This window comes from Malus sylvestris, chromosome 6, assembly GCF_916048215.2.
Source record: "Malus sylvestris chromosome 6, drMalSylv7.2, whole genome shotgun sequence".
Taxonomy (NCBI): Eukaryota; Viridiplantae; Streptophyta; class Magnoliopsida; order Rosales; family Rosaceae; genus Malus; species Malus sylvestris.
This window is the reverse complement of record NC_062265.1, coordinates 449,147-476,275: the sequence shown is the minus strand read 5'-3', so window position 1 is coordinate 476,275 and position 27,129 is coordinate 449,147. Positions and strand designations below refer to the sequence as shown.

Genomic DNA, 27,129 nt, shown 5'->3' with positions numbered 1-27,129 from the left:
GATTTTAACTTTTAACTATATTAATCAACCAATGAGATAACAAACCATTTCGCCAATTCAATTAGAGAACTCTGTATAATTCTCTACTTAGGTTATGAGTAATAACATGGTATATAAATTCACAAGGTCTATTGTGGGTAATTCCCATTCACTCGAATCTAGGGTTCTAGACTAATCTTATGGGAATGAGCGAAAGCAAGGATTCCGAACCACTCAACGAAATCCAACAACATCGGGTTCTGGACCCCTCAACAGAAACAAAATATCAAGTATAGAATCATGCTTTATGAAATCATAATCAAGTCGCTGAAAACTGCGAAAGAGTCACCTAGACATCCAATGGCTTTTCTAATTCAAACCACAAGATTCCCAAAAACCATTGTTCATATATATATATATATATATATATATTAAAAACTAGGCTAAAGGGACGCAGTTCGGCCAAACCCTACATCTTGGAAGCTATCTCAATCCAACTCAATGAAACCTGAGGTGGATACGATCCCGGACCATCACTCAACGGAATCGCGGAAGGCCAACAACCATTTATACAACGGCTCAAAGAAATGAGACAAGCACAAGTTACTTAATTTACAAAAGCTCAACCAAGGGAAATAAAGCACAAATACTAAATTTAGAACGAATCAACGAAGCGGGAGATGAAACCATATCGAAGCAACAAATCCCCATTACCACGGGTTAACGGTCTACCACTAGTCCTCACATTTCATCACAACATGTCAATCAAACCAATCAAACCATATTTCAATATATACATGTCAAATCTCATTTCATAAACTTAAATCATTGGCTAAACATTAAAAATAACAATTCAATAGAAAACATATTTATAAGACCATGTCATATCCACATAGGATAACAATTACGAAAACAGGGTAATCACCAATATCACATATATTAAAGTCACTCACCTGAGGTCCACATTAACGCATTCTAGCATGGAATTCAAGGCATCAAGCTTTATCACCACCAAAAACAAAGCACAAGTCCACATTTAGATTTCTCTCAATAAATTCACATACCCAAGACTCTCATAAGTCTCCCACAACGACATTTAATGAGAATCAAACCGTCGATCAAAGGTATGGTCCATGATCTTACATCACTTGCACCGTAAGATCCAACCACTAGATTTTCACTAGTAAGTTCCTAAGGTCCAACAATTGATAACTGGGGTGCTCACAAAATTGTACAACAATCCAACGATCGGATTGTCGTCAATCGTGCAAACAAGTGGTGGTCCAATTTGATCACCACACCAAACAATTGAATTTTGGGAAACCGAGCTAGACATAGGTTCAAAGGGTCAATATAAGGTATTTGGTACTTAGATAACACTCGTGGAGGGTCCCACGCATCGCCACACACGACGCTAGTCATGATGAAGGGTTTGAAAACCCAAATTTTCAACATTAACTATATGAGCTCAAATTTACGTGGTAACTAGAGCTCAACAAGGGAAACATTAATCACAACTAGACCATCAACAAATTCTAACCGGAAACCATCCAAATTCATCGGGGAAAACCGAGTTTCTAGGGTTCTAACACCCAACTCTAAAATGAATATGAAAGCACAAACCAAGCATACCAACTTGAAGATTATGAAGAATAGATGAAGTTTCATACCTCACTCGAAGGAAATGATTGCCAAAATCACTCGAAAAATGATAAAACCGCCGGAAAACCCACGGAACTTTGCTGCCTTGAACTGGAAAAATGGATAATAAAATAGAAAATCTAACAATACAGAGATGTAGAACTCGTCAAGATCTTTCCATGGACACCAAGATCACTCAAAACGGAGCTCGGATGAAGGAGATACAAGCTGGTCAAGTTTGTGGGTTAAAGGGTTGAAAACGCCTTAAAAACGGGTCAAAACCAGACCCCTCCTTCCTTTTTCTGAAAACTTTTCTTTTTCTAATTGGTCCCTCACTCTTTTATTAAGCTCACTTAACCTTTAACCCACATGTGGGAATTAAATAGTTCCCACAATCTATAGTTCACAACTTCAAACGTCCGTAACTATACCGTTATAACTCGGAAATCCGGGAACGGGATTTCACACTACATTCTTTAAAATTGTACAAAAATTAACTTGATAGACGAAGCCAGGGAGAAAGACATCCCAATTTGATGAAGGAGAATATGAGATGGACTCCGGAGAGAGAGTCACCGGAACTAGAGCAATAAAGATGAAATCGGTGGTTAGATGAGTGAAAAGATGAAGAGTCGCGGCGCAAGAAGGCTTAGGCTTTTTTTTATTGGGAAAGTAGAGGTTAGAGGGTGAGATGATTGAATAAATGACTAGGAAAAAAAATATAAAGTGCATATATAATGATAATAATACCTAATTATATATAAATGAATAAATAAATGATATAATATTAATAGTAGTGGCACGATATGGTATACCACTGGTAATGGTTTTGAATACCATTACCGTACCATTACCAATGGTACAAATTTTTTGGCACAAATTTTGTACGGTAATTTGGCAAAAATTTCCACCCTCAATTGTAGTTGGAGAGGAGCTGTTGTTAGTAGGTTGCGATGCGGTTGATGACCTTCTCACGTTTCTCCTCTACCAGATCTAGATTTATGGCCATCTCTTTTTCATTTTGCTCGACGCTTGGTAGTAAAGTGTTGATACTTGGTATGATGATGTTGTGAGGAATGATTGTTTCCGAATCAAATGCCAAAGAGAAATGAGTCTCACCAGTTGCTCATCATTTGGTTGTGCAATACGCTCGTAGACATCCAGGAAGTTCGTCTGGCCATTTTCCCTTCTTGTCGGAGAGGGATTTCTTGAGGCAGTAAAGGATCGTCTTGTTGGATGCTTCGGCTTGCCCATTGCCTTTGGGATACCTTGGCATGGACATGTGCTACTTGATGCCATATTTTTGGAAGAACTTCGCCAAATCTTTGCCTATGAATTGCGGGTTGTTATTTGTGACATTAGATTGAAGGATGCCAAATCGGCAAATGATGTTCCTCTATATGAAGTGTTTTATATCCGTCTGTGTTGAGATTGTCATAGGTTCTGCTTCCACCCACTTGGTGAAGTAGTCAATTGCCACGATCATCATGCCTCTGCCTTCAATAGATGACAACATTGGCCCTACCATGTCGATTGCCCACTGCATGAATGGCCAATGACACGTCTGTGGGTGTAGTTCGCTGGCAGGTAGTGCTAGTACCAGCTTATAGCGTTGGCAGTTGTCACATTTTTGTACTAATTCCTTAGCATCTTGATGCATGGTAGACCAGTAGTAGCCTGCGTTAAGAGCCTTTTGTGCTAAGGATCGACCTCCAGGGTGATTTCCACAGACACCTTCGTGGATTGAACTTAGAACCTTTAGATCGTCAGGAGACGCTAGGCAGTGAAGATGTGGTCCAGTGTAGGATCTTTGGACGAGAATGTCGTTCCATATGTAGTAGTGTGCTACCTTAGTTTGGAACTTTCTAGATTTCAACCTTTCTGTAGGAAGTGTGTCATTGACCAGGTAGTCTATAATGGGACTTTGCCAGTTTAAAGTTGTACTAACTTATGACACCTCGGTTGCTGGCTCCGTCTCTGTGCTTGGCTTGTTTAGATACTTTACTAGAATAGGTTGTGGTCGAGGGCCAAGCCTAAGCCGACTAGCGCATCCACGTAAGTGTTGTTTGCTTGCAGAACTTAAGTGAGGGTGTAAGTCTGAAAAGCTTTAAGTTGCTTTCATGCCTTCCCTAAGTATTTTGCCATCCTCGGATGTTTTGTCGTGTACTCCCCAATAGTCTGGTTGGTGATTAACTAGGAATCAAAATGAATTGCAAGCTTTTTCACTGCTCAGTCTTTTGCCATTTGGAGGCCTACTAGTAAGGCATTGTACTCTACTTCGTTGTTGAATGCTTTGAAGTTTAGAGTGATTGCTTGCTCGAACATAGAACTGTCTGGGATGACAAGGACCACGCTTGCTCCAGAGCCTTTGTAGTTGGATGCGTTGTCGACATGCAAATGCTAGAAGTCTCCATTGGGTAGAGTAAGCACAGCTAGGGCATGCTCGGTTACCTCTGGGGCATCATTCAGATGCTATGTTGTGTCATCTAGGCTAGGCGTGAATTCTACTATGAAGTCTGACAAGGCTTGGGCCTTTATCGCCGTGCAGGGTTGGAAAAATAAACCGTATTGGCCAAATTCCAATGCCCATTTCATTACCCGTTGGGAAGCCTATTGACCATATAAGATTGATCGTAGAAGATATTGAATCATGACGATGATTGTGTGAGCTTGAAAATATGGTCTGAGCTTCCGAGTCACAACAACTAGCGCCAAAATTAATTTCTCGATCTTTTGGTATCTAGTTTTTGCATTGAGAAGAGCTTTAAAAGTATAGAATACCAATATTTGGGCCCCCAACTCTTCTCATATGAGGGCATAACTCATTGCTACTTCTGAGACTGCCAAGTAGATGTATAAGTCTTTCGCTACTTCCGGCTTGGATAGTAAGGGAGGTGATGTGAGATACTTCTTCAGGTCTTGGAAAGCTTTTTTGTAATCGTCATCCCATTTGTCTCATTGTGCCCTATTGATTGCTTTGAAAAAAAAGCTTGCATCGACTGGTAGACCGTGAGAGAAAGCAGTTAAGAATTTGTTTGGGATGTGCTTCGATTCCTCTTTGGGTCACTAGGTATCCTAAGAATCTGCCTGAAGATACTTTAAATGTGCATTTGGTGGGATTGAGCTTCGTCTTGTACTTTATGAGGATGTCAATGATTTTTCGCCAATTGCTAATGTGGTCTGATCGCTGCTTACCCTTCACCATGATGTCGTCAATGTAAACCTCCATGGTTACTCCAATTTGCTTTTTGAACATCATGTTTACAAATCTTTGGTAAGTGGCTCCTGTGTTCTTGAGGCCAAATGGCATGACCTTGTAGTAGTAGGTGCTTCGTTGATCACGAATGCAATTTTCTCCTTGTCAGGCTCGTACATGGCTATTTGGTTGTAGCTAGAGTATGCATCTAAGAAACTGAGCAACTGGTTCCCAGAAGTTCAATATATTAGTATATCGATTGGGGAAATTGGACAAGGATCTTTCGGGCATGCTTTGTTGATGTCTGTGTAGTCTACGCAAACCTCCATTTGTCATTCTTTTTCTTCTTTACTAGCACTACATTGGAAAGCCATGCTGAGTGTGCTACATCTTCTATGAATTCGGCCTCTAATAGCTTGTCAATTTCTACGTCGATAATCGTTACTCGCTCGGGTGTGAAATGTCTTCTCTTTTGGAACACCGGTTTGGTAGCTGGGTCGACATGCAGCTTATGGCAAGCTATCTTGGGGTCGATATCGGGCATGTCTGAAGGTGACCATGTGAAGACGTCACGATTTTCTCTAAGGAAAGCTGTGAGCTCCTCATCTTCCTTTGGGCTTAGACGTGAGCTGATTCTAGTAGTCTTCTCTGGCTGCTGAGCATTAAGAATGATGTGATCGGCGTCCTCTTCAGGTTTATAACCTATCTTATCTGTTGGCGCATTAGTTTGGACACCATATTCTTTATCCGTCTGTTGTAATTGTTATTTAGCAACTTCATCGTCCCTTTAGACCTCAATAGCCTCTACAGGGGTAAAGGTCTTCTTCTTTGATTCCTTCAATGATTGCACAGTGCATCGTCGAGATATGGCCTGGTCAGACTTGATTTCTCCGACTCCTTCTCTCGGGTGCGGAATCAAATTTTTATATATTTAACGGAGGTTACGGCATCCAGCTTTATCATCCAAGGTCACCCTAGAATCCCATTATAGGGAGACTGGTCTCTTATTATTGTGAATGTCTTTTTTGAGACAACTGGAAGTGTTCTCACATCAAGTGTGATGTTGCCGACAGCAGTAAAGGTGTGTCCGTTGAATCCGATGAGTACCTCAACTCAGCGTACTATTGTGCTTTATAGACCCATATTCTGAATTACTAAAAGTTGAAGTAGACAGGCAGCACTTCCGTTGTCAACCATCATTCTGTCGACTATAGAATAGGCAAATTGGATAGATACCACTAGTGCGTCGTCGTGTGGAAAATCGATGCCTTCAGCATCCTGCTCGGTAAAGCCAACAAAAGGCCCAGGTTAAACGTTGACTGCCTGGACTTGCGAGACTAGTAGAGCTTGTTGGATCTTTCTCTTCTTAGAATTGTTAGTGGCCCCTAAATGCTCGATTCGTCGAAGATGCCATTAATCTGCGTTCTTTCTAGGCTGTTTCCGGATCTTCATCTCCTTTGAAGAATGTGAAATGTGGCATGCTGAACTTGCATAGAGGCTTTGCCTACTCGATCTTGTCCGTGAAGGGTGACCTGCTCATGTTGGTTAAGTCATGTCGTAACGCCTCATCGGTAACCTCGTTGCATTGAAAATCATGCAATCGTTTAGTCAATAACCTCTCTACTTCTTCCTGAATTTGCCTTTGTTAGGGTAGCGGAGCTCCCCGCTACCCCCGGTCTTGACTTGCTGGTCTAGGCTACTCTTCTATATGTTCGGCTCGTCTATGTCATGACGGCGATGCTTGTGGTTTGTTCTTAGTAGGCGAGGGAATTCCTAGTAGGCTGCTGTTTGAACTTGAGCTAGATTAACGGGCTGTTTCTCTCCGTCCATTATGCTGCCTACTCCGATGTGAGGTGGAGGATGTTCTTTGAAGGCCTAGCCACGGATGAACACTTTTCCTGGAAGGTTGCTCATGTTGATTATCGAAATAAGGCCCCAACCGCAAATGTATGCTCATTCGTGGGCCTAACCAAAAGTGCACACTTTTTGTGTACTAAGATGAGAGTACACGTTATCTCTATAGCCTAATCAAGAGTGTACGATGCTAGAACGCTCGGTTCATGGTTGGTTGAGCGACTGTTTGCCGAGACATTGCTTAAGAGATTCTTCGTCTGCCCTTTGGGGCACGTTGCATCTCGATGAGCTGTAGCAACTGATTCACCAAGGTTATTTGCTATGCACGAAAGTGGGCTACTCCATGTGTGGCACGCTTGGGTGTTGGGCCTGGGCTCGACTCGGGAGCACGTTAGACTGATGCCGGATTGTGGCCTGAGCCAGCTCGCCTTGGGCTTGGGCCAGTGTAGTTTGGAGCGGCGTAAGGCACTGGGCTGTCCTCAGCGCGGCTTGGGCTTGTGGGTCTTGGGCTGTGTGTTGAGCTTAGGTTGCCCTTGGTGCCTGGGCTTGCTCCTCACAGTTAGTTGTGGGCTTGCCAAAGGTAGCCACGATGGTTGCTGCTGTGGTGGCTGCTAAGGTGGTGCCACTCTACTCGTCTTCGCGTTGAACCTCGTGGATTGCCGTGGTCCAAATTCTTGAACGTTGGAAGTTCCATTCGTCATGGATTCCGAATTTCTAGTCATTGTATTTTTCTTTTACATTTATTTAAAGAATTTTTGTATAAAAAATTTTAGGAATGAGAACGTACGAAAAATCCACGAATGAACCAAAAATAAGAAACCTTGAATGCAATAGTCTTCTTCGAGCGTTTGAATCAAACTCTCAATGAAAGCACCAATTTGTGGATGCAAATTCCCACCTTCTTCTCCTTCAACGAAAATGCGCCTGTAAAACAATAACATCTAAGATCAAAGCCAAAAGCCTCACGTGGCCACGATGAATTGGGGAAGGGGGCTTTGGCTGAAGAATCTCTTATGCCAATGTTAGAATTTGAGAGAGAAAGTGTTTAGAGAATTTTAGGGAGAGAATGAATTTAGGTTTTTTGAGAAATGTGAAGTTATATATAGGGGTGTGGCTGGCCTTATTTGGAGAAATAGGGACCGGCCACTTATGGTGGAATTTTGGATCTAATTGCAAGATATTATGTCAAATAGTATCTTGCAATCAATTAGGTAATTAATCAATTAATTTTAGTAATTAATCCCAATTTGAAAAGAATAATTGGGAGTTACCTTGTGGGTGAGGATTTGATGAGGAGTGATTAGAGGGTTTTGAATAAACACTTTTCCCTCAAAATTCTAACTTTGACATCCGAGGTTCTTCAGCTAAAGCCCTCTGGCCTCTCAATTCATCATGGGCGCGTGAGGCTCTTGGCCTTGACCAAAGGTGTTATTTGTTTTGTAGGTGCAATTTTGTCCAAGAACAAGGAGGAAGAAATTTGAATCCACAAATTGGTGCTTTCATTGAGAGTTGAGTCACACACTCGTAGAAGACTCTCGCATCTAGGGTTTTCTATTTTCTTGTCCATTTGTAAATTTTTCGTACATTCTTATTTTTAGAATTTTTTATTTGCAAAAATTCTTTGGTAAAACATAAAAGAAAAGTACAATGGCAAGAAATTTGGAAACTTCAACGAACAAAAATTCCAATGTTCAAGAGATGGGAACATGACGATCTACGAGACTAAACGTGCCAATAAGTGGAACAGCACCACCACCACAAGGCTTCACCATGGCAACCACCGCGGTGGCCACCCACGGCGAGGTCCATGGCGCCACCACCACGGCCCAAGTCGTGTCATCCAAGCTTGTTGTGCCATCCAAAGCCCACGGCACCAAGGCCACGGCCCAAGCCATGTCAAACCAGCCCGTTATGTCCAAACCCGACGTGAACCCAACGCGTTGCCAAGCTAAGCCCTAGCCTCGCACCCACGTGCACCCCAAGCCGAGCAGCCTACTCATGTGGCCCAGCCTGTTCCCGTGGCCTTCCAAGCAGCCTAAATTAGACCAAGATTAGTTTAACCGTCTCGGCTCTAAATTTCTTGACCGACGATCAAATCGAGAGCATTTTCACCATATTTTTCTACGGATTTGACATTTCCCAGCTCAATTCCACTGCTTAAGGAGATACATTCCTTCCAAGCTCTTCCAACCCAAATGGAGAACAACACTTGTCTCGACAAGTCATATAATTGACGAGCGCCCTCGCACAGTAGATGACCTTGGTGAACCAGCTCTTGTAGCGCACCAAGATGCAACGTGCCCCAGACAAGGTGTCCCAAAGTAGGACAAGGGCAAATGAAGAACCTCTCTAGCAGCATGCAGGCAAACAGCCACTCGACCAGCAAAAAATCGAGCGTTCGGGCAGTGTACACTCCCGACTGAGCCCTCGAGATAGCATATACTCTCGTCTTAGCGTGCGGATGAGCGTGCACCTCAACTAGGCCTATGGACGAGCATACATTAATGGTTAGGGTCACACTCCGATAGTCAACATGACCAACTTTCCAGGCGAAGTGTTCATTCGCGGCTAAGCTCGAATGAAGCATCATTCACCTCATATCGGAGTAGGCAGCATTACGAACAGAAAGAAGTAGTCATTAAATTCGGCTCAAGCTCAATCGACAGCCTACGAGAAATTCGCTTGTCTGTTAAGAACGTACCATATGCACCACAGCCGCGACATAGACAAGCCAAATACATAGAATAGTAACCTAGACCAATAGGTCACGACTGGGGACAACCGAGAGCTCCGCTATCCCCAACAAAGGCAAATTCAGGAAAAAGTAGAGAAACTCTTGACCAAGCGATTACGCGATTTCCAACGCAATGAGGTCACCGACAGGACATGACTATTATAAGCAGGTGACCCTTCACGGATGAGATCGAGCAAGCAGAGCCTCCACACAAGTTCAACATGCCATAATTCACATCCTTCAAATGAGATGAAGATCCGAAGAAACAACTAAAACACTATTGAAGCACAATGATCCTCTATCGAAACAATGACAATCTCATGTGCAAGATATTCACCACCACTCTACAAGGCAATGCGCAAGATTGGTTCTACACCCCACCGCCACAATCCATCCGGAGTTTCAACAAACTTTCTTTGATTTTCACCAAAGAATATCATCCTATCACTCGATCAAGAAAAAGTCCGACCACTTGTTCAACATCAAGAAGAACCAAAAGAAGTCACTTCACGACTATGTGAAGAGGTTCAAAGCAGAGAAGGCAAGGATAGTCAGATGCAACGACTCGAAAGCTAGAGCAGTCTTCCAAAAATGACTTCCAGCATATCACCCGCTCTTTAGAAAATTGATTATGAAATCAGATTTAACTCTGGCAGACTCTTTCACTCTGATAGAGAAGCATGCACCTTGGGATAAAGCTCACCGATGCACATTCAAGGACTTGAAAAAGTACTCGACATCACTTTCCTACTATCAAAACCGGAAGCAATGGAGGACCTATTCCCATGTTTGACGGTATCTGAAACAACAATAAGCTCTACCATCACACGAGAAGAGCTGGGGGCCCGACTACCTGTATTCCACAGTTTAAAACCTCTCCTCGATGCTACCAGAAATTCAAAAGCTAACTTTGGCGATAATTGTTGCAACACGGAAGCTCAAGTTTTACCTTCAGATGCACACAGTCATCCTCATGATGCATTATTCCGCCCAATATAGATGCGCGACGATAAAGGTGTAAACACTAGCGGATAGAAAATTTTGTGACGAACGCAACAACTCTGCCCAAAGGCACGCCAATGGTAGATGAACACTAGAAGGACACACTTGGAAGCAAGTTTTTTCCTCGTCGCCCCAGAAGATTCTACATAGGAACAACATTTACCGGTAGTTGAACACCACTTCCTGTTACGTGTCACACGGTCCCAGCCGACCCTTGCTCCATAATTCAACTCTAGAGTGGCCAAAATACAGGTAATTGAGCATCTCCTGCTGCGTGTAGCATGGGCACAGCTTCACGACTCCCTACCACGCATTCACGACCCAACAGAGCTGCCCAACAACACCTTGGAGGTAGCCTAGCATGCCCTAGCCGCGCCTACTCCACCCGATGAAGACTTCTCGAATTTTCATGTCGACATCTAACTACGAAGGTTCGAGAGTAGGCGTAGTCATTGTCACCCCAGACGGTTCGATGCCCGAGCAGGCAATCACTCTAAACTTCAAAGCATCCAACAATAAAGCAGAGTACGAGACCCTACTAGCAGGCTTCCGAATGGCAAAAGACTTGGCGGTGAAAAAGCTCGTAATTCATTCTGATTCCTAGCTAATCATTAGCTAGACTACTTGAGGCATTTTAGACTTACACCCTCACTCAAGTTCCGTGGGCAGACAATACTCGCGCGAACGCACTAACCGGCCTAGGCTCCGCTCTCGACCACCAACTTAAACACTCTATTCCGGTGGAGTATCTAGATAAGCCAAGCATAGAGACGGAGCCAGCAACTGAAGTGTCACAGGTTAGTACAACTCCAAACTAGCAAAATTCTATTATAGACTACTTGGTCAATAGCACATTCCCCACAGAAAGGTTGGAGTCTGGATAGCTCTAAATAAAGGCAGCACGCTACTATATGTGGAATGACATTCTCGTCCAAAGATGCTACACTGGACCATATCTCTGCTGCTTAGCGCCTCCTAATGACCTAAAAGTTCTAAGCTCAATCCATGAAGGCATTTGTGGAAATCACTCCGGAGGCCAATCCTTAGCACAGAAAGTTCTAAACGCAGGTTACTACTCGCCTACCGTGCACTAAGACATTAAGGAGTTAGTACAAAAGTACGACCGCTGCTAACATCACTAATTAATCACATTCGCTCGACAAGACCAAGTCAAATGCTTTTCAAAGGAGAAAATGACTCACTTCTTAGATATAAATTTTAAAATTCACTAAATGAATTCTTTAAAGATACATATGGAGCCCCTTAAATAGGAAAATTATAAAGCATTAGTTGGATAAATAGTTAATATTACTAGGCAACTCAATAAAAAGAGAAGAAAAACAATGGCATTGATAAATGAGAAGACCCTACCAGCCATTTATTCCCATACACTACATCAAATAAGAGACAAATATGATTAGAAGATAGAAGAAACATGGGAAATAAATGGAAGGGACCAAGAGGGATTACCGACGACCCTTGCCCTTGGCTTTAGGATACAAGGTGATGAGTTTTTTGCTTTGTTTTTCTCTCTAGTGACTAAATTTTTTTGGTAGATAAACTTTCAATCAATTACACATGTACACATACACATAACCTAGTTAGAATAAAATAAAAAATATATACCCGATTTCACTTAAAACTTTTGCCACATTGTGTTGACTGGCAAGCTAAGATTTCCACCGTCCACAAAACGAGTCAAGATTGCCTTTCACTTGCTTGTTGTATCCATTTACTACGTACACCACTTTTTCGGCAATCACAAAGTCAATGTTTATCACTTGCATGACTCTGAATACATTTTATGGATCAGGATCCTCTCCTGAGCTAAGGATGAGGATCCTCCTCATCAATTGGTGTGGGATTCAACGGCCACAAACAGGGGGGTCCGTTTAAAGTTATAATAATTGTAGCCGTTGGATTTTTCATCCAACAGCCCACATCCCTTGATGAGGAGGATCCTCATCCTTAGCTCAGGAGAGGATCCTGGTCCACATTTTATAAAGCCTACCACCTAAAACATTGATATGTCAAGATATATACTGCACCATATAGATACTACATGGTCCCATTCAAATTTTCACGTTTACATAAACTCATAGTTATCTATGACTAATTAATTAAACGAGAATTAAAAAACACAAATAAATAGAAGAATGCAACAGGAAAAAATAAATGTTGAAATAATTTTCCAGATTACTGTTGCTACACAATCTCACGAGAAAGCGTTACCCTACCAATCTCCAAATTTGACTTGTTAACCCCCAATCAATCAAGCAATTTTTCAATAAACCCCAACTAGAAAACACAAATAACTGCAAAACTAATGATAGGTCTATGAGAATGTTAAAAAATGATAGGTAACGTACTCTTGTCTCCGGCTATAGGTAGTTGGTATGTCTTTGTCATCATTTACGTATTACTGTTTAACATTATCATCAACGAAAGATTCTGATTGAAATTCTGTCCGAAGCATTTTGCCGGATCACCGTCACTATTAAAACATAATTAGAAAAATAATTTCACTAAATAAGAGACTCTTATTCATTGGTTATTTTCATCTAATTAATTAGACATGATCGAGGTGTATATGCGACGTGATGAGCTAAGACTAGTAAGTGCTAGACAATGACCCTTATGTTAAGATTTTTGAGAGTGGAGCAACCAGTCCACTATTAATCAAATTAATATTGTCTCAAACTTGATCACTTGTGCAATTCAATAAACACCAATACTATCTCAAACTTATTCATTTGTCCAATCCAATAAGTGAGGGGGTTGTCACTAACGCAATTAAAAACGAAACCATTTGATGTAAATTTTAGTTTGTTTTATAAGATGCCCAATGCGAGTGAATATTATTCCACACCTTCAAGCAACTCCAAACAATAAACACCTAATCTGGGCCCCAAGGGACTCATATTCTAGAACCTGAGAAATATCCGTCAATAGCTTATTTCCATTTGAACAAGTCGAATGGGTAAGATCATAAAGGCCAAAGCTGAAACATTGTTTTCTCAACAAACACAAAAAGATGAAATATTATTTGGTAACTATCACTGGGCGGTAGCTATAAGACAGAAAACTAACATATATGTTTGGACTCCACCAACCTAAACGGCACTGCAACAAATTAAGCCAAATTTTCCTCTTCCATCGTGGGATGTGTAACTTCAAACAATGTAGTTAGCTTCGTAGAGCACGCTCTGAGATGTTTTCAGTATCAGAGCAGTCCAGCCTCTTTGTAGCTTTCAACTGAGCCAGTAAGCGTCTCTTTCAATGGTCGGAAACTCAAACCCAGCCTCTGAAGTTTCTCCGAGCTCAACCTTGGTTGTTCTTCGACTTCAACAAAGCTACCAATATACATGTATAATCCAAATTCATAAAATTAGTTTAAAGGGAAAACCATTACAACAAGATTCCCTGTCCATTCTGCTTAATATGCATTGGATGACATCGATGATCAATAACGCTATATACATAACTCATTTGAAAATCTCTCCATTCTAGTTACCAAGTATAGGTTGAAGAGAAACCTTACTTCTTAGGATAACTGTAATTAGGATAAATGCTCTTCAGCTCTTCAACCAGATCTGTCGTCTTGATATTGTGAGCGGTGCATATGTATCTTCCTTCAGCCTCAGGCTTCTCATACACCATAATGACTGCTTCAGCTACATCCCGCACATCAACTATCATCCGCGGCTTGTTTTCCAGTGACTCATACCCTTCTGCGAGGAGACAATATTAAATTAGTAAATATGAATATTCATGACTGGGGGATAAACCTGGATCCAGGGTCATAGAGATCAACATGGAGCCAAATGCATAAACACCTACAATAGACAATTACCAAAGGATGAGTTTACAACCCCACGTACCTCTCTATCTAAACATATGTAGATTTTATACATAATTATCAAAAGCGTGTAACTGTTAATGGTAATAAGAAAAATTTCAAGAATCAAATTATAGAAAACAAATCCCTGACCTATCAAGTTATAACTGTGAAATGGAGTTTTATAGGGGTTTATTTGTGAAAACCCTTGATTTTAAAGAAATGGATTTAAGTTTTCTAACAAAGCAAGGGATTTAATTAGGGATTTAATTAAGCATCAAGTGGTTATGTCAAAAGTAAGTACCCTTCAAAAGCTTGATGAGGACCAAGGTACTTGCATTTACAGTGGACTGCAGAATTGGCCCCATAATAAGTGTAGGACAAACAGTTACCAAGTCAAGCCCATTTTTTCTTGCATACTCCAGGGCTTCATATTCTGCTTCAGTTTTTGAAAGACAATACCAATTCTGAAAGATTAAAGAAATAATTAGATAGTCGAAACACGCATATGAAATGATATAATCACACTGAAATAACTTTAAGAGTGCAATGTTGCAGAATGAATAGCTAGATGATATCATCACACTAAATGGATTTGCACCATTTCAAATCTCTACCAAAAGTGAAAATACTGCATAAAACTATGAGTAAAAGTTCAGGAACCGCAAGAGATGATATTCAATATATTTTTTTTTCATTGCATAGGACTACTGAAAAACATGATTTGACCATTATAGAGTGAATTTTAATTTCAGTTTCGAAAATAGTTTGTTATGATAATGAAATGTGTGCAGTTTATGATTTTGAAAGTCAATCTCAAAACTTACCGTCATTGGCAAATTCCATTCTTTCCCTTTTCCTGTTTTAGTGAAGATTATTGATATTGTTTTAATCTTTTCTAACTCTATGGTTTTTCGTCATTATAGAATAAATAATACACTTTCCTTTCCTTTATTTCTAATTGTTCGATATTTCTTGGGGAATTAAAACATAATCCCTGGAAGTCCTTTTCTCTTGGTATCCTCGGTGAAGAATCAACACTCCTAACTGGATCCTAAAAGGAAAGTTTGTGTATGCGTGTTCCTATTTCTTAGTTCTACTACGCATTGCATTGATCACCAAAATTATGAGTTCATTCTAGAACTACTATCACATATATATGTTAATGGAATACCTTAGTACTTCTGCAGTATTCCTTGTCTGACCAACAAGTTTCATCCAACACTTGGCCTTGAGACCACTTAGGATTCATGACAAGAGAAGCTGCAGATGACACGAAAACAACTCGCTTGACTTTTGCTTCAAGGCATGCTTTAAGTACATTAAGTGTTCCTTTCACGGCAGGTTCAATCAATTCTACCTGGACAAATGATAAATCAAAATGTAGGAAATATGAGCATTTATTTGGTTAGCATATATTGGCACAATAAAACTGTACATAGTACCAACCACAAATAGAGTACTATACTAATTAGCAACAACCGATGAGAAGTGAGTGTACTAACTACTAACTAATCTATTGCAATTGAGATCGAATATCCCGGTGATCAATGAATGAGAGAAATTCTTGCCTCAGGATTTGGCACGGGGTCGTAGGGAACTGGACTGGCAACATGAAACACTCCATCACATCCTTGAATCGCTGTGCGAAGGGATTCATAGTCCAACAAGTCCGCTTTGAATAGTTTAAGGTTCGCAGATGCCTTGTCAAGTTTTTTCAAGTGGGCGTGCTTGTCATTAGCTGCGTTTGTGCACAACACAAATACAGTACTATTAATCATCAACGATTTCCGCTTCCTGACACTCTTTGAGCCAGTTTCCACTCAATCAAGAAATTTGTTCATTTTGTGTTTGCATTACTTGTAATCAAGCATATCACACCAACAAAATTATAGCCAAAATCATTAGAATTTAAGAACTGAGCATTTTATCTTGTTAAAGGTCCGCTCGATAACTATGCCAGTTTTTAGTTTTCATTACATGTTTGGTAACTGGTTGCCAAATTAAAAATACTCAAATAGTTACCGAACAAGTTTTCACTTTTTTTTTTCTTTGTTAATTTTTTTTATAAAAAAAGAAAAGGAAAATTGAAAAAATTGAAAAACGAAATGTTAATCAAGCAGCCTCTAAATAATTAAGCATCAAACGAGTATCAAAGTAGCAGATAATGAAAACGAAAACAGATATATTTTGTCCTACGATCGATGGAACGGTTGTCACTGCAAGTGCAAACAGTCGAAACAAAGAAAGGAAAATGGTTGGATAGAGGATACATACAGGGGTCTCTGAGGGTTCCGTGGACAATAAAATCCTTGGAAAGAAGAAGCTTAACAACCCACGACGCAAGAAACCCTCCAGCTCCTGTTACACAGTATCTTCCCTTCTCAACCGCCATTTTTAATCACGCACACCTCCCACCTCTCTCTCTCTCTCTCTCTCTCTCTCAACTGTCAACACCCACCTACTCCTTTTGCTTCCTCGCTCGGTTTGGCTTATTTCATAGGTAGCCCGCCCATGTGCCAACCGACAGGACGTATTAAGTGCGAATGTGCGATGCACCATCACGCATCCTTTTTCTTTTTTCCCTTTTTTTTTCTACAAAATCATCTCTAATCTTTGGGCTAAAAGTCAAATTATTTAGCCCAGAAAATTAAGCTTTTAGCCCAAAAATATCTTTTTGCTCCAATTCTTCTGGTATAAAATTTTAACCCGGAATTATTAAAAAATGAACTTAGACTAATTTTTTTCTTAAATCAATTTTTTTTTTAAATATGTAGACTATTGTAAATTAATTTTATGAATATTTTAATTTAAAAAAAAATTTAAATTCTGAAAAATATTAAAAAATCATTAAATTTTTCACAAAACAAGCTTTCAACTTTCACCAACCTTAATTAATAAGATATAAATTTAATAAAGTACATAAACCACATAATAAACAACATAAACTTAATACAAACGACAATTAATAAACTTAATTAATAAAGCACATAATTCATACACTACATAAACTTAACAATCATATCCACCATCTTCACTTGGTGATGGACTTCGTTGAAATGTTGGGATATAGGGTTCAGAGGATTCATCATCTTGAAACATACTCCTTGAGGCAGACTTTTGCATAATTTCCTTTTGCTTATCACGTAAGAACTTCTTCTTCTCTAGAGTGTATTTGTTGAGGTCTTTCATCATGAATTCAATTTCAAACCTATTTTTCTCCCTATCCGAGATTTCCTTCATTTGCAAACGCATTCGGGCCGCTTCTTCTTGGCGAGCGCTATGAATTTCGTGCAATTTTGCAATTACGCTAGCAAAGTCTCCCCTCGTTGAATCTTGGGCCTTCCCTTTTCACTTTGCTTCCTTTTGCTTATCTCTTCATGGAGGCCTTGCTAAAGAAGGAGATGGGGTCATTTCATCAACACCTTCATCGACACCTTCATTTCTCAGTGCGGTTTCACGTTGAAATAATCTTCCCCATTGTTGGTCTGCATCGGTTGCCCATCTTGGACAATCCTTGAGGACGTCCAAAGCATGTTGCAACTTAAAAACTTGATTTTTTTTTTTTTTGTGTTACTCTTGTCTTGTAAATTTCCATTGCTTTGTCACCCTATGCAAAAAATACATAAAAATAATTAGTTGCAAAATAATATTATGTACATGACAAATAAAATATCAAGAAAAAAACTCACAATTTATATGGCGCTCCTTCCACTAGGCATGTCAATCATGGCTCTCTCCAAGCTTTCCTTCCATAAAGTGCATGCTTTGTTGATAGTCTTCCACCGATCATAAACACCACCACTATCCCACCCGCCGCCGTTGCAGTTTTCTTGAAATTTGCAATGATTTTATCTCACAAAACCTTTTTATTTTGATTTGTGCCAACTGCACCATCTTCGCTAATAGAAACTCATGTCAAGCATAAAGAAACATCTTCCTCACATGTCCAATTACGACCTCTAACATGCTCTCTTGCCATGTTGAACGATTTGGAAATGGAAAGAAATGCTAGAAAGATAAATTGGAAGAATTGTAGGAGAAAATTGAGTTTTGTGTGGATGTTTGAACAAATATATAGGCATTTATAGAGTTTTTGGGTAAATTTTGTGTTAAATTTATTTAATTATTTTAGCCGTTGGATTTTAATTTGGGCCATTAGATCTTTTTTTTTTTAACCGTTAGATTTGAGTATATTCAATCTCAACTGTTGGATTCAATGTATTTTAAAATAACATATTTTTTTTTAAATGAAATTTGAATCTGGACCGTTGGATCAACCAACGGTCCTTAAACGATGGCTGTCAGATGTGGAAAAGAGTCGTTGGGCTCGGGCAAGTGGCCGACATGGCGCTGACGCTGGGTCCCACGCTGTCGGGAACGAAACGCAGGCGCTCCGCGTGGGGCGCGATGGAGCGTGAACGGGCCGAGAGTAGCCTAAAGGCCAGCGAGTCCAGTCGCGTGAGGGGGGAAAACTAAGGGGTATTTGGCCCAGAAATAACATTTGGCATTTAGCCCAAAATTTTAACATGGGTTGGAGAGTGTTTGGGGGGGGGTAATTTGGCTTTTAGCCCAGGTTTGGAGTTGGTCTAAGACAATAAAGATTTGTATGACTAATGATGCTACGAAAACTACATTTTGTGAAGAAAATTGCTAAAGATAAACACGTCTAAATCATCCATCTAATAGTCTACAATACAACAATTTTATAGGGTTTAAATAGCTTATTTAATTATTTGACATAAATATTCCTAAAAGTTAAATTGTTATTAGTTTTGTTGATGCACAAAATTAGTAAGGACTTTGGTACAACAGAAAGTGTTAAGTTTGTGACCTTCGCTAGATTGCTCCGGTCACTAGTATGGATAAGTATGTAAATGGATAGAGATAGGGAAGCAAACACAAGATGTACGTGGTTCACCCAGATTGGCTACGTCCATAGAGTAGAGGAGTTCTTATTAATTGTGAAGGGTTTACACAAGTACATAGGTTCAAGCTCTCCTTTAGTGAGTACAAGTGAATGATTTAGTACAAATGGCATTAGCCAATATTGTGAGAGAATGATCTCTATTTATAGAAGAGAGTTTCTAGTTTCATTCTGACATTGACATGTGTCGTGTTGTGATTGGCTTCTGATATTGACACGTGTCGCGCTATGATTGGCTTTTGATGTCGACACGTGTCGCGTTGTGATTGGCCTCCTGGTTGGAGGGAAACTTTTCTGGGTAATGACAGTATAACGTTGACCGGTGCTCAGTAGTTTCGGGATTGGTCAAGTATGGTACATACAGTGCTCGCCTAAGTTTCCGAATGAGGGAAACTCCTCGGTTAGGGACTTGTAAGATCCAAGCTATTGAGTAATCATGAAACTTCTAAGTACCGAAGTGTGATATCATTTTCACTTGCCTTATCTGTCTCATATGTAGATGTGGCATCTTCTCTGGAAGTACTTTTCCTCCATCCAGGGATGGTATCTTTAACCGATGAAGATGCACAAAGTAATGTATCAATTTCACTTGAAGCTTACTTGTAGTTTCAGGCTTGGTCAAGTGCGACACAAACCCTATAGTAGGAGTCCCCCAAGTCGCCGAGCTAGGAGATTTGCCGAAGGAGGTAACAAACAAGGTAAGCAATCAGACTTCCAAGCAAGCAACCTGGATCGGAGGTTCGACTTCGGCTTCTGGTTAATTGTTCTCATTCTCCTTGTGTCGTAAATAGCACCAAGGATAAGGAGAAGCAAATGGAGAATAGATGATATGAGATACTTTTGCTTTTGAAGAAGTAACTTTCCACAGGCTTATTCTTGAACTGGGCTGGAGGGTTTTCTGGTTTCCTCTAGAGTATAAGGCCGACTCAAGAATTTGAGGGTCAAAACAAGTCTATCAAATCTAGAGTACGTTCGACCCTGATGATATGGGATACTTTTGCTTTTGACAAAGTAGTAGATGTATCGGCACGTGTTCTGTTACGCTTGTCTCCACATGCTTCCTTGTATCATTCTCACTTGCCCTATCTGTTCCTCAAGCAGATGTGGTATCTTCTCTGGAAGCATAAGATGTTGAAGATGAGTACTCGAGAGCAATGCCAGATAAGTAATCAGGCAAGGGGTTTCAGGCAGTAAATTCCTGACTGGAAGCTTGGTTCTAAGTGTTGACTAATTGCTCTATTTCTCCTTGTCTTGCAGGTGAGAACAAAGCCAAAGGAAAAGACAGGGAAAAAGCATGATATGGGATACTCTTGCTTTTAACCTTTATGATATGAGATACTCTTACTATGGTGTGGCTTGTTTGCAGAGGTATTATCGGGAGGAAAAGAAGCTGAGTATTTCGAGAGACTCTGCTGAGAGTGCCCTCTCGGATGTGAAGAAAAGTTGAGCATTTTTTTTATTTGCAGGTTTGCCTGGCTGTGGAGGATGGAGGTCGACATATATAGGAGTCTCCCTAACAACAAGTAGTAGTGCTATTCCTTTACCCTTCTTGGTCATAACAATGTAGTGGAAGCTGCAAGCTTCACGTGTTTTTACTTCGTCAGAGCATTTTGAAAAAGTGGTATGTGGTATCTGGAAAGCTGATGTTGCATGTAAAGATTACAGATAAGCTTTATCCAAGGAAATATGGCTTTCGAAGTTCGGAGAACAGTGCCTCTTCGGTTTTCGAACAAGCAATCCTGTCGGGGATCTAGCTCTCGAGATTCAGAGAACTGTGCCTTTTCAATTTTTAAGAAAGCAATCTTGTTGGGAGTCTAGCTCTCAAGATTCGGAGGGTGGTGCCTCTTTAATTTTTGAGCACGTAATCCTGTTGGGAGTCTGGCTCTCGAGATTCGTAGAGCGGTGCCTCTTCGATTTTTGAGAAAGCAATCCGGTTAGGAGTCTGACTCTTAAGATTCGGAGAGCATTGTCTTTTTTATTTTTGATAAAGTAATCTTGTTGAGAGTCTGGCTCTCGAGATTTGGAGGGCGGTGCCTCTTCGATTTTTGAGCAAGCAATCCTGTTGGGAGTCTGACTCTTGAGATTCGGATAGCAGTGTCTCTTCGATTTTTGAGAAAGTAATCATGTTGGGAGTCTGGCTCTTGAGATTCGGAGGGTGGTGCCTCTTCGATTTTTGAGCAAGCAATCTTGTTGGGAGTGTTTTCTCGAATGTGAGTAAAGGTTGGGTATTTTTGCCAGTCTGCCTTGCCACGGAGCACAAAGGTTGACACACATTGGGACTTTCTAGTTATCAAGCAGTGGTGCTGTTCATTTACCCTTGTGGGTAATAGTAGGGTAGCTGGACCTTCAAAATTTATGTGTATAAACTTGTTTACTTTCTTAAGAAGCTGTAGGACAAGAGGGTCATGAATGGAGTCATGTACCACTGGAGCTTTCTTTCGTAAATCTCTATCTCTTCTTGGAAGTAGGAAGGTTTGATCAAGAGCATGTGATTTTTCCATGGACTCGCCGTACTGACTTTCAAGGTATGTCTGTCGAAACATCTCTGAGTCCCTTATACCTTCGTGTTTCTCTAGGACTTGTTGCCCCTTTCCCAAATTGGTAGCCGGCTTGGGACGTGGGAGGGGACCGAGTCTTTTAGAAACCCTTGAGTCATTGATCTTCGAGCTTATGTGGAAGAGATTCTCTCGATGTTACTTTAGGAAGTCTCGGCAGTCACGATAAACGGCTTTCGATCTTTCCAACCTTTCTGCAAGGAGGTGTCTTCCTCCATTTCTTCTGCTTCGGGTCGAAGCAGCTGGGTTGAGAGAAGTCTCATGTTGATCAATGTTTTGATGATTAGCTTGCTCCTCATCAGGGATACCCATGTCGAAGGAACGTGACCCTCCTTGTTAGGAGGCATCCAGATGATGGTTGATGTCCACAGGGGTAACGAGTTCGCGTGTTTGAGTACGCCTAGTTTCGTGAAGCATCTCAAAGAGCTTCTCATACTACTCCTGGAGGACCTCATTCTTCATTGCTATCTTCTTGTTTTGAGCTTCTAGCTCATCGACTTTAACTTAAAGAGCAACCCTATTTCCTTCATTCTTTCGTTGCTTCGCACTAGGTGCAAGAGGGGTGTCATTCTGTGTGCTGTGGCTTCCTTCGCTCCCTATGTTAGAGAGGGATGTCTGGTCAAAAGAGAGTGTACGAATGGTGGAAACCAACTTAACAAAGAGAGTGAGAATAAGTGTCGTTCCCACAAACGGCGCCAAATGTTGATGCACAAAATCAGTGAGGACTTTGGTACAACAGAGAGTGTTAAGTTTGTGACCTTCGCTAGATTGTTCTGGTCACTAGTATGGATAAGTAAGTAAATGGATAGAGATAGGGAAGCAAACACAAGATGTACGTGGTTCACCCAGATTGGCTACGTCCATGGAGTAGAGGAGTTCTCATTAATTGTGAAGGGTTTACACAAGTACATTGGTTCAAGCTCTCCTTGAGTGAGTACAAGTGAATGATTTAGTACAAATGACATTAGCCAATATTGTGAAAGAATGATCTCTATTTATAGAAGAGAGTTTCTATTTTCATTCTAACATTGACACGTGTCGTGTTGTGATTGGCTTCTGATGTTGACACGTGTTGCGCTATGATTGGCTTCTGATATCGACACGTGTCGCGCTGTGATTGGCCTTCTGGTTGGAGGGAAACTCTTCTGGGTCATTGACGATATAACGTTGACCGGTGCTTAGTAGTTTCGGGGATTGTTCAAGTATGGTACAAACAAGTTTTTTTTTTTTTAACGAACGATACTATCTACATTAAGGGTGTGGACTTAGCCTCACAATGAGTTAGTAATAATGTAGTTCAAATTCTTCTTTGGAGATAATCGAACTTAAAAGGAATTAGCTAATAGTATAGACAGATAATAAAATGCGAGCAACTTGCACACATGGTGTGCATATAAAATCAAATTGAAATAACTGTAATTAGGATGCAACTTGAGTTTGGTCAACCCGAATCGGCACATACTAAACTCGATTTTAAATCTGATCGAGCAAGTTAGAATGAAGAAAAACTCGTCCAATCCAAGCCGACCTCAACTCTTTCATTTATTGGGTTGGGTTGGGTGGATGTATTGTCCACCCATGTCAACCAAAACTCAACCTGATTTTGAGCCCGAATTCACTCGTGCACATATTACCTATCTCATTTCATATTATATAAGTTATGTAAGGTTTATTGTCATTTTTCATAATGATAATGAATGAAAGTGTTACTTTTAAATTTTTTCTGGTTGAAGTTTTGGTACATCACACTTCTTTTGGTTGAAGTTTTGGTACGTCTTATAATTTAACTTTCAACTTTGCATGGTTGAATCATCAGAAATAGTCTCCAACTTGTTTGTTTTAGCTTTTGTGTGGATGATGATGTGTAAATGAAAGTTAATATTGACGCTGTTTGGTTCAAATTTGAAAAATCATGCAAAATTAGGTATTATAAGATTAAACTCGATAAAGTTGGATGAACCCGAACCCAACGCGAATAAACCCGAATCTAATTAAAACTAGACTAAAACCGCATGAACTGGGCCCACTCCAAATCCGAATTGTAAAGGTTGAGTTAGGATGGGTTGACCATCCAACCCGCTCTCTTAACTGTAATGCATTGATCTTTAAATACTAAAAACTGGAGGTCTCGAGTTCAAAACCCGCTGCTGGTATGGAAGCTAGACTTGTGGCCACGAAAAGGCTGAAATGCCTATGTGAGTCTTCCCAGCCCCCGTAATAGGTGGATAACATGATTTGCCACCAGTTGTCCCCACAAAAAACAAAAAAAAAAACCAAAAACAAAATATAGTATATAGATAGAGATCCATACTCTATACTATTTAATTAATAGACTTCCGAAAATAATGCTGAAGATGTACTTACCAAATAGATCTATACTTTATAATATTAATTAATTTCACAGTATAATAATATTCTTATTGTCCTCTACAACTACAATCAAAGTTGTAAAGAATAATAATATTCCTAATAGAAGATAACTTTTTTGTTCTGTAACACATTATAAAGACAATGTTCTCTTTAACATATTCTCTCTCCGTCCTTCATAGATGTGTTTTCTCCATATACATTCATCGTTGACGGTTTACTCATGCTCTATTCCAATGACGACCGGCAAATCCATTGCTTTTATCATACTTCTTTATGTTAGCAATATGAAAATTTTGGTATATTTGTCATTGGTTTAATGAGACACTGATTAATTTTTAGTGCCGGTGAGAGATTATTAGAACTCGAATGTATGTCCTAAAATCAATTATTGTATTAATAAAAGTTTAAGACGATACAATAGATTAGCCTAGGCAAGGCCACTACTTAAAAATAATTCTATTAATCTTAAATAGTGGACCCATGGACCTTGGTTTACAAATATAAACATAAAAAGAGGTATGTTAAAGGTTTTGGAGAAATCGAAATATTATAGTCACCATTTTTCTCATGTGATTATCTTTTAATTATTTACGACCGTGGAATTCCTCAAGTAACTTAAAAGAGTGGCCCAAGAGGCCTAAAATTCTTCTTTACTTGAGGAGGCCCTCCTGCCTCCACCGTTTCGGTGATATAGTTTGGAAATAGGAAAACTAATGAAAAGGGCTTGAAAACTTTGAGTTTTAATGATAAGGACAAAATAAAGGGTAAAGTGAATAGTACCAGGATTGACTTTTTAGTGTAAAAATGTGGTTTTTCGTTAAAGTGAACAGTACCAGGAGCTTTTCGTTAAAGTTCCCTTTGGAAATAGCATATATCATGCAAAAAGGGGGATCAGAGAAATAAAAAACCATATAAATCCCAAATCCCCATATCGGCGAGAAAGGCGACGAAATTGACATCAATGACGAGCACATGGAAGAGAAGATTGGGAAATGTGAGGTCCTTCGTATCGAATTCGACGGGAGGCCTGAGAGGAGGAAGCAACCTGGCGTCATGGGTGGTGACTGGTACGCTAGCCTACTTCGTCTGGGTGAAGCCCTCACAGGACCTCTATCAAATTGTTTGTATGAATATATTTTTGTATATTATAGCGGCTGTACACAGGTAGGGATTTATACAAGAATGCGATGCTATTCTAGGTAAAGGAAAGCTAATTACAATCAATCACTATAATTACTCCAAGGAATATTGTGTCCTACAATCACTCCAAACCATATCTGTTAGTTGACTATTTTATTTCCTTTAACACTCCCCCTCAAGTTGGAGTGTGGATATCAATAACACCCAACTTGCCATGATGCGAATGGAAGATAGGTGCTCTCAATGGCTTTGTAAACATGTCTGCTATTTGACGCCCCGTTTGCACATGAGAGGTCTTGACTTCTCCCCTCTGAATCCTTTCACGAACAGTATGACAATCCAGCTCTATGTGTTTGGTTCGTTCATGATACACAGGGTTTGCTGCAATATGTAGAGCAGCTTGATTGTCGCAAAACAATCTTGGTGGCTCAGGATGGTTTACGCGCAAATCTTTCAATAAATTCCTTTGCCAAGTAAGCTCACAAGTGGTTGCAGCCATGGAACGATACTCGGCTTCTGCTGAAGATCTTGCTACCGTGACTTGCTTTTTACTTTTCCACGACACAAGTGATTTACCAAAGAAGACACAAAAACCTGTCATTGATCGGCGTGTGATTGGACATCTAGCCCAATCCGCATCACAGTAGCCAATCAAAATAAGTTGATTCACCGAAGGAAATAGTAACCCTTGTCCTAGTGCTTCTTTCAGATATTGGAGAAGACGATGTGCTGCCTTAAGGTGATGAAGTTTCGGTTCTTGCATGAACTGACTGAGATTATTTACTGCATACGTAATATCTGGCCTTGTGATGGTAAGATAGATCAATTTTCCAACCAAACGTCGATATGGAGTCGGGTCCTTGAGGGCATCACTACCTGTTGTCGTCAACACTAAATCAGGTTCCATAAAAACCTTGGCAGGTTTCACTCCAAGCAAACCAGCTTCCTCCAATATATCCAGGGTATATTTTCGTTGGCAAATGGAGATCCCAGCCTTGGACCGTGCAACTTCGACACCAAGAAAATATTTTAATGGTCCGAGGTCTTTAATTCGAAAACATCCACTAAGAAACTTCTTGAGTTGACTAATGGCTTCCTCATCATTTCCTGCAATGATCATGTCATCAACGTAGAGTAGCACCACAGTAATAGAGTGTCCACAAACCTGAGTGAATAACGAGTAATCTGCACGGGACTGTTGAAAGCCAATTTCTTGAATGGCAGATGAAAAACTTTGGAACCAGCTGCGAGATGCTTGTTTGAGTCCGTATAATGACTTGTGAAGTCGACAAACCATAGTCTCCCCCTGTCGACGATAACCAGGAGACGGTAACATATAGACTTCTTTATGTAGGGCACCGTGAAGGAAAGCATTTTGGACATCCATTTGGTGAAGAGACCAGCCGCGAACAGCAGCAATAGTCAAGAGACAGCGGACAGTAATGAGTTTAACAACTGGAGCGAACGTCTCTTTGTAATCAATGCCTTCGCTCTGTGTGAACCCTTTGGCGACAAGGCGAGCCTTGTAGCGTTCGATGGTACCGTCGGAATGATACTTGATTTTGAAGACCCATTTACAGCCAATGGGTCGTTGGTGCGGAGGTAAAGGAACCATAGTCTATGTGTGATTGGCTTCAAGAGCTTCAAGCTCAAAGTTCATAGCTGCAAGCCAGTGAGGGTCATGGCGGGCCTGCTCATAAGAGGCTGGTTCAACCAAGTGAGAGACATTGTGGACAAAAGAGCGGTGAGCAGGAGAGAGACGAGAATAAGAAACATAGCGGTGGAGGGGATAACGCGTGCCAGACATGGTGGAAGAGATGGCGCTGGGCTGAAGCAAAGCAGCATGATGGGTCTGATAGTCACGAAGATATGCTGGTGGATGTTTAATGCGGT

At 40.4% G+C, this 27,129-nt stretch overlaps 1 protein-coding gene across 2 annotated transcripts; it reads right to left on the bottom strand.

Moving 5' to 3' along the window:
- Positions 1-13,345: 13,345 nt before the first annotated feature.
- LOC126626375 (cinnamoyl-CoA reductase 1-like) lies at positions 13,346-16,724 on the bottom strand. 2 transcript variants are annotated; one of them, XM_050295696.1, is made up of 6 exons: positions 16,522-16,721; positions 15,816-15,985; positions 15,419-15,604; positions 14,549-14,711; positions 13,948-14,137; positions 13,346-13,759 (listed from the first exon to the last, which is right to left on the bottom strand). In XM_050295696.1, exons 1-6 carry the CDS (start codon positions 16,637-16,639, stop codon positions 13,630-13,632), a joined length of 957 nt encoding a protein of 318 aa, XP_050151653.1. In that variant the 5' UTR covers positions 16,640-16,721; the 3' UTR covers positions 13,346-13,629. The 2 variants fall into 2 exon arrangements, with proteins under 2 accessions (XP_050151653.1, XP_050151654.1); XM_050295697.1 differs by lacking the exon at positions 13,346-13,759 and adding an exon at positions 14,221-14,242 and having other exon boundaries at positions 13,994-14,137; positions 16,522-16,724.
- Positions 16,725-27,129: the final 10,405 nt, after the last annotated feature.

Coding starts and splice junctions, on each gene's coding strand:
- LOC126626375 (XM_050295696.1), bottom strand. CDS start 16,639: ATGGCGGTTGAGAAGGGAAGATACTGTGTAACAGGAGCTGGAGGGTTT. Junction 15,605..15,815: donor ACCCCGTGCCAAATCCTGAG/GCAAGAATTTCT, acceptor TCATTTGTCCAG/GTAGAATTGATTGAACCTGC. Junction 14,138..14,548: donor CCTCATCAAGCTTTTGAAGG/GTACTTACTTTT, acceptor GTCTCCTCGCAG/AAGGGTATGAGTCACTGGAA.